Below are 6673 nucleotides of genomic sequence, written 5' to 3'. Positions count from 1 at the left end.
TCAAAACTGCCCAGATCCAGTAAATGCATGTCGCAAATATTCAGAATCTGAAATGCCTAAAGATGCTACCACATTAGCTTCTTGCTTTGCCTCACTGCTGACTCTTTTAAGGTACAGCCTATATTTCTGCAACAAACAAAAAAATTATATAGCAAGCTTCCTGAAATAGAAAATAAAGATTGTGTTGGAACTAAGGATATATCAACATATATTCATACCTGGAGGTGGCTTGCCACATTTTCTCTTGTAAGATTTCCAACACCCATCAATTCTAGAATCTTTTTGGGTACAGCCCCTGCATCCAAACACATTTCAGAGAAGCAATTACTATTACTTAAACAAAAAAAGCTTCTTTCATGAAGGGAGCTTTACTAAAAAGCAAAAAGAATGACAGATTTAATGAAGAACATACTGTCAATGCCCAACTGCTTAACAGCATCAACAAACTTGCAATGCAGTTCTGATGACCAAACAACCCGAGGCTTTTTCCGGGTCGAAACACCTCTTCCACTTCCACAATGAGACTTGTCCTCGTAGCCACAATTAGTCTGGTCCTTTGAATCAACCTTATTTTTTCTCCTGACCACATGTTGCCAGATGTTCTTCAGCTGCTCGATTCGGACAGGTTTTAGCAGATAATCACAAGCTCCATGTGTGATGCCCTTCATCACAAGTTTGGTATCTCCATTTGCAGACAACACTAAGAACATGTTTACATTTTATAGTTAATAAAGAATCCTAAACTGAAAAAAGAGCTGCAGAAATACTCTTACAAGTCTAACAAAAAAAAGTCTACCAATAGATTTTCTTTATTTAAAATTGGACCAACTTACAAAAAATATATTGTAGCCTTGTAGGTCAATATTATAAGTATCAAATATTAATAAGTTTATGAATGCAACAATTTGCATACCTCACATAGTTTTCTTCAACAATTCAAATAAAAGAAATTCAATTGAATTTTTGAAGTTGTGAAAAAAGAAGCACAATCCAAAAGACAACATATGAAGGTTAATAGGTTATGCACAATGCTGGTCGGTTTACTTATAACAGGGAGGTCCATCTCAAGCCCCACAAGCTCAAGCAACTTGAATCCATCCATGTCTGGCATATGAACATCACTGATAATCAGGTCAAACTTGTTCTTGTTTTCTCTTAACAACTTCAATGCCGTTCTTGCCTGAGTGGTAGACATAACTGCAAATCCATTAGTGATATAGTAAACATACCTATTTGAGGGGAAACAATAAAAAGTTCAGACGCAAAAAGAACCTTAAAAACAGACCAATCAAGCATAATCCAATCAAGAGAATAAAAGAAATATTATAGTATGCAATAAACAATGACTATTTGGTCTAGTCTCTCTTTGTCCGAGTAGGTCTTAATTTCATGTACAACAATTGATAAATAAAAAAAAAACACAATTGAGAATCCATTTTCTGATACCAGATCTCCTCTACTCAACTATAATATCTAAGAGATAATCTTACTTCAAAATTAAGGGAAAAAAACATTACTTTCTAAAAATTTTAGAAAAAAAAAATCAATATGTTAAGTAAAAATGAATATTACAAGAATAATAATTTTTCTGGCCATGAACAAGAATGATATAGTCAAGGAGAAAATATAGATTTGACTGACCGAATCTTTTGAAGAAAAAGATGTCTAAGAACCCATTTTCATGCGCACAGCACAAATAAGACCCCGAATGCAAAACCAAAGGAAACCACAAAATCTAAACAAAACCACCATTTTGAACAAGAAAAAGAAACTAAAAGCTTGATAACAGAGTAACAAAGATCCAAAAAGCCATGACAGAAAACCCAAAAGCAAACCATTATATTGGCACCGGCGAAGCAGAGTTTCTAAGAGAAAGAGGCAAGTGGGATCATCATCTACAACCAGCACACGCATTCCAATGGGAAACTGATCTCTTGGGTGATCATCAAGTGCCGGCTCAGCCATGATTTTCTCAAGCAGAGAACTTGACAAATTTGGACAAGAGAATTGGAAGACAAAGAGAATAGTACCACATACAAGTTTGGATGCTAAAGGCTAAAGCCTCTTTCTTTGGGTGCAAGTCCCGTATTTATACATGGGGTGTATTGTACTAAGAAAGGCAATACAGACAAATTAAAGGACATAATAGAGGAATTATTCAATCAAGGAAACAATTTAGGCATGATTAATATTATGAATGCAACGACACGTCATTTAACATTTGTGAGACGGAAGTGATTAGCGGTAAACATGGGATATTAATTATCAATGTCTCTCTCCTTCTCTTTCCCTTTCTGGTTTTTAGGGACAGAGAGAAAGAAATGGAATCTGAACTATCCATGGAGGACTCCTCTCAAAGCAGGAGGAAGAATTAGACCCTGTAGTAGACTTTGCTGAAATCGACCCTGTTTTTTCTTGGTTTGGTTTTTGGTAGAATCTCAAAATATGTATTAAAATTTGAAAAAAAGCTATATTTAGATGTCATACAAACGCATATTTAATAGTATAAAATCTATATCTTAATTAAGAAAAGATGAATTGGTCACTATTTAAAAGTTAAATACGTCCGCATGCATTATTCACATTGTAGAATTTTTTGGAGTTTTGATTTTTACATTTTGTTGAGTTCAACTTCAATTTATTGTGTATTTGATTAATCAAGGAACTAAGGGAAATACTATTTGTCCCAACAATTTTCTTAACATTTTTTTACCAACCCATATGGTATCTGACTTGGCACATTATATGGCAAAGACACATCATCTTACAAAATAAAATAAAAAATTCTGCATTAACCATAGTTGGGGCAAACCATGATAATCTAAAGTTTTTTCTTACATGTCTCAATAATTTGGTCTATAAAGTAATCCTTATGTTAGATCCCAATGTTGTTAATGAAGGTACGTCAAAAGTCCCAAATCATTTCGCAGTTGTACTTTACAAAGTTACAAACCATGATATTTACAGTACAAATGTACAATAGCTTGTAAAGGTTTTTTTTATCAGTTTGTGAAACTGTACAATTTAAGATTTCTGATCAAACAATGATACGAAAGCCTTTGCAAGAATTAAACATACAATAAAAATAAATGGAGAAATTTATTAACGTGACGGTAATATTAAGTGGCAGACATATTGATATAGTATTACCAATCTAATTAAATTATAATACATAATTTTTTCAAATAAATAATAGTGGAATACTAGTGAAATTGTGGGTATTAATTTTCCCTTCATATCAGTCCCAGACTCCCAGTTACTTCCAAGCATTTGAAGCTGCCAAATAAGAAACAAAGCGTTAAATAAATTACTTTCAAGTCTTGTTTTTGAAAATTTTTTAACTACAAACTCAACTAATTAAAAAAGTAAATTTTAACCCAATCTGTCCATGTACGTACCTGCGGAAAATTACACTACCGAACGCTCGGTCAGGTAGATGCATCTTTTTAGGTTGCAGATGATATATTATAAGTTGTACATGCAGGTTTTAGGTTGTAAATGCAACTTTCATATGCAGGTTAGGTTGTACAGATGCATTTGCCGAGCGCTCAGTGAACAATTTGAGTTTCTACTTAATCTTTAGGCCGGTTGAAGTTGGGGTTAAATTTTTTTCTCATTTGGATTTATAATTAAAGCACCCTAAAATCAAAACTTGCTTCAAATGAAATAAAATAATTGTGAATAAAATAGCAGTGGATGATTTGCTTACCTTGGCTTGATAGAATCCAGTCTTTGTCTTGGCCCAAAGCCCAGAAGAAGTACCCACCCAAGCCCAGTGACTTCGCGAACCGAACCTTCAACTCTACGGACTGGACATCATCATACCCGATCCAAGAGCTGCCCGAATAAGAATAATAAGACACTGTTTGGCTGTCAAATACAACAGTAGCATTAGTTCGACTGTTAAAGTGAATTATTTGGTGATAAACCAAAACGCCATGTCCAGGCCCAACACCCACTGCCTTTGCTCCAATCCCATTCACTTTCGGGTCCTGGAGTTCCCAAGTCCGCCCATATAAAGGCAGGCCCATGACAAGTTTTTTGGGCGGTACACCCGCTTCGATCCACGACCCGATTCCATAGCTAGTACTTATAGTAGTCTTAGAATCATATAAGGCAGATTGCTCCCCAGTGAAATTTTCCCATGACCCATGATAGTCAAAGCACATCGGACTGACCCAATCCACATATTTACTTATAGCGGCCGCCGGATATGATCTGGGTCCGCCGTAAAAAGTAAACTTTGAAGCATAATATACAGCTGAGGTCAAAAGAAGACGTGGCTTGCCACTAATTCTAGCTTCGCAAACAATAGCTGTTCTCCATTGCTTGTACAACAAGGCAAGGTTTGACATGTCCACATCATTAGCTGGAAATTCCCAATCCAGGTCCACACCCTCGAACCCGAATTTTCGGGCTACTTGAATGGAGGAATCAATGAATGCTGCCCGGGTCAGCTTGGTACTAGCCATTTGTGAGAACACCGTTGCGTTATTGCCACCCCCTCCAATGGATAGCAGGGTCTTGACGGGCGGGTTCCTGGTTCGGAGCGCGGAGATGAATTCGGGTATTTTTGTTTGGTCATATGGGGTGACACTGAGTTTGTATGAAGCGGGTTCAGGTAAGAGGAAGGCATAGAAAATGTGGGTGAAGTATGAGGTGTCTATAGAGGAAGCTGGGAATGAATTAAATGATGGCCAATAAGCTGCTCTGATTCCTTTTATGGGTTGAACCGGAAGAAAGTGGTCTGAACCCGGTGATGCTGGATCCGAAGAAGTGGACTCACCGTGTTCAGAAATTGTGCAAAGGGTTACAAGAAGGAGAAATAATGGCATGAATTTTGGGGTACCCATGACTCTGATTTGGAGGTAAGAGATAGAGAAATGGTGTGCTTTTGTATAGAGCATATATGCAAGTGATTATATATATATATGCTCTGTTGGTAGAAACGGCCGGCTAGTTTTGTCACATTGCTTTTGTGTGTGGAAGTTTGTGGTGGAAGATATGAAAGAATAGTAGTCATCAATCTTAAAATCAAATGATAATTAAAGGAATAACCAGACCTTTATAAATTATTATGTAAAGTCTCACATTTTTTATATAGATTTTTTCTCTCAACAGTTTCCTTCTAGATACATATGTTTGAAGCTAAATTAGAAACTAGTGGGGGTAGGAACATATATATCAAACACATATATGCAGCCAAATTACATAGAAACATAGCAAGAATATATGGAGCTTTGAATCAAAACTCATGATGGGTAAGTTTTATTTGCAGTCCGCCAGTCCTTCAAATATAAATACTTAAAGAGTAGTCTATGACTCTATGCAGACAAAGTGCTAGAGTCTAACTTTGTCTCAACTCCACTATGAGATAGTTGGGGAGTTAAAAAAATAGAAAATGGATTATTGGACTTATCTTACAATCCAATGCAGACCATTCTTTGAAGCATACAATGAATTTTCTAATTATTATGTGGTAGGCAATAAATTTCTCGTCTTTAATTTGAAGCATACACTAATTATGATCACATGCACAGATGCACTGCTAGCCCAAATTGTTGAACTCCTACCTTGTAAGACCACATATATGCAATTGAACTAGTCAAGTGGTACATATAGTATATACAATTAAATATTATATCTTAAAATCCATGTAAAATTTAGTGGTCACAGGTGAAGATCAAGCAAAGCACTGACTTTTGATGCAAAGAATGACTTTCATACTTCATCTAGATTGTTTACTTTGTGGTTCAGTTATATATCTAATAAAGTAATTAATAAGCCAAGTTGAATGCTTTAGCTTGAAAGTGGGTACTTCTCATTTAGATGTATGATATTTCCCATTTTCCAATCAAACTGTCAAATTCTATAAAACAACTTCGCTGAAAGTCAAAACCAGAGAAGCAATCCGATTACCCTCTTACATTAATATTGATCTTATGGTCTCTTGCATGAAATAGGCTAATTCATTAAGCAAAATGAGATGAATATTTTCTTTATTAACTTTAAGAGCCTTTTTTTTTTGGTAACCAAGCGTGTCCTAAGCCAATTTTCGCGCACCAGACTAATTCCTTGGGTCGATGAAAGGCAGACAATCAACACTGAGCATATGGAATTCACAAGAGATTTTATCTTCCTTGTTGCCTGGCTCCAAGGTTTGAACTGAAAACTCGAAATTGGGTGCCTGAATTTACTGCTACACCTCTGAACCAACTCCTCCAACACAGAAGCTTTTAACATGCCTACATATATACATTAAGCACTTGGAGGTTATAGCCTCTTAACGATGTAACATAACCAGAGTTGTAACATACTTTAACTCAACCCTAACTCTGGTTAAAACACTAACCAACACGACACCCACCTGATACCTGGATTAGTTTGACTGACTCAGCCATGTTATTATTGACATTTCCTTCAATTTGAATTTAGACATTTCTCAACAAAGTGAAGAAAAATTCCACTAAACGCGTAAGGAGTTGATTACTTGGTTAACATATGTTATTATGATCCACTCTCAACCACTTGTCATATATTGAGACAGACTAGAGACAGTAAGGAAGAACGGGCTTGAGATACGCAAATGGGCATGGCCACGGATTGGCCCTCTACCCACCTCAGGCAGGTCCAATGGGCCGATCCTTAAGCCCAGATTGGGCCCAAATTATCA

The 6673-nt window shown here is 36.2% G+C and overlaps 2 protein-coding genes across 2 annotated transcripts; both read right to left on the bottom strand.

Moving 5' to 3' along the window:
* Positions 1-1992, bottom strand: LOC147278347 (two-component response regulator ORR24-like). Its single transcript, XM_086250153.1, has 5 exons — positions 1836-1992; positions 1045-1197; positions 413-700; positions 219-295; positions 1-126 (listed from the first exon to the last, which is right to left on the bottom strand). The coding sequence occupies exons 1-5, from the start codon at positions 1963-1965 to the stop codon at positions 1-3; spliced, it is 774 nt and encodes a 257-aa protein (XP_086106279.1). The 5' UTR covers positions 1966-1992.
* A 1083-nt stretch (positions 1993-3075) lies between these two features.
* Positions 3076-4995, bottom strand: LOC147278346 (class V chitinase CHIT5a-like). The gene is made up of 2 exons (XM_086251834.1): positions 3710-4995; positions 3076-3276 (listed from the first exon to the last, which is right to left on the bottom strand). Exons 1-2 carry the CDS (start codon positions 4905-4907, stop codon positions 3257-3259), a joined length of 1218 nt encoding a protein of 405 aa, XP_086107960.1. The 5' UTR covers positions 4908-4995; the 3' UTR covers positions 3076-3256.
* Between the last annotated feature and the right edge of the window lie 1678 nt (positions 4996-6673).

Source organism: Dryas octopetala, chromosome 7, assembly GCF_963921425.1.
Source record: "Dryas octopetala chromosome 7, drDryOcto1.1, whole genome shotgun sequence".
NCBI classification, from domain to species: Eukaryota; Viridiplantae; Streptophyta; class Magnoliopsida; order Rosales; family Rosaceae; genus Dryas; species Dryas octopetala.
This window is presented reverse-complemented; position numbering and strand designations above follow the sequence as displayed.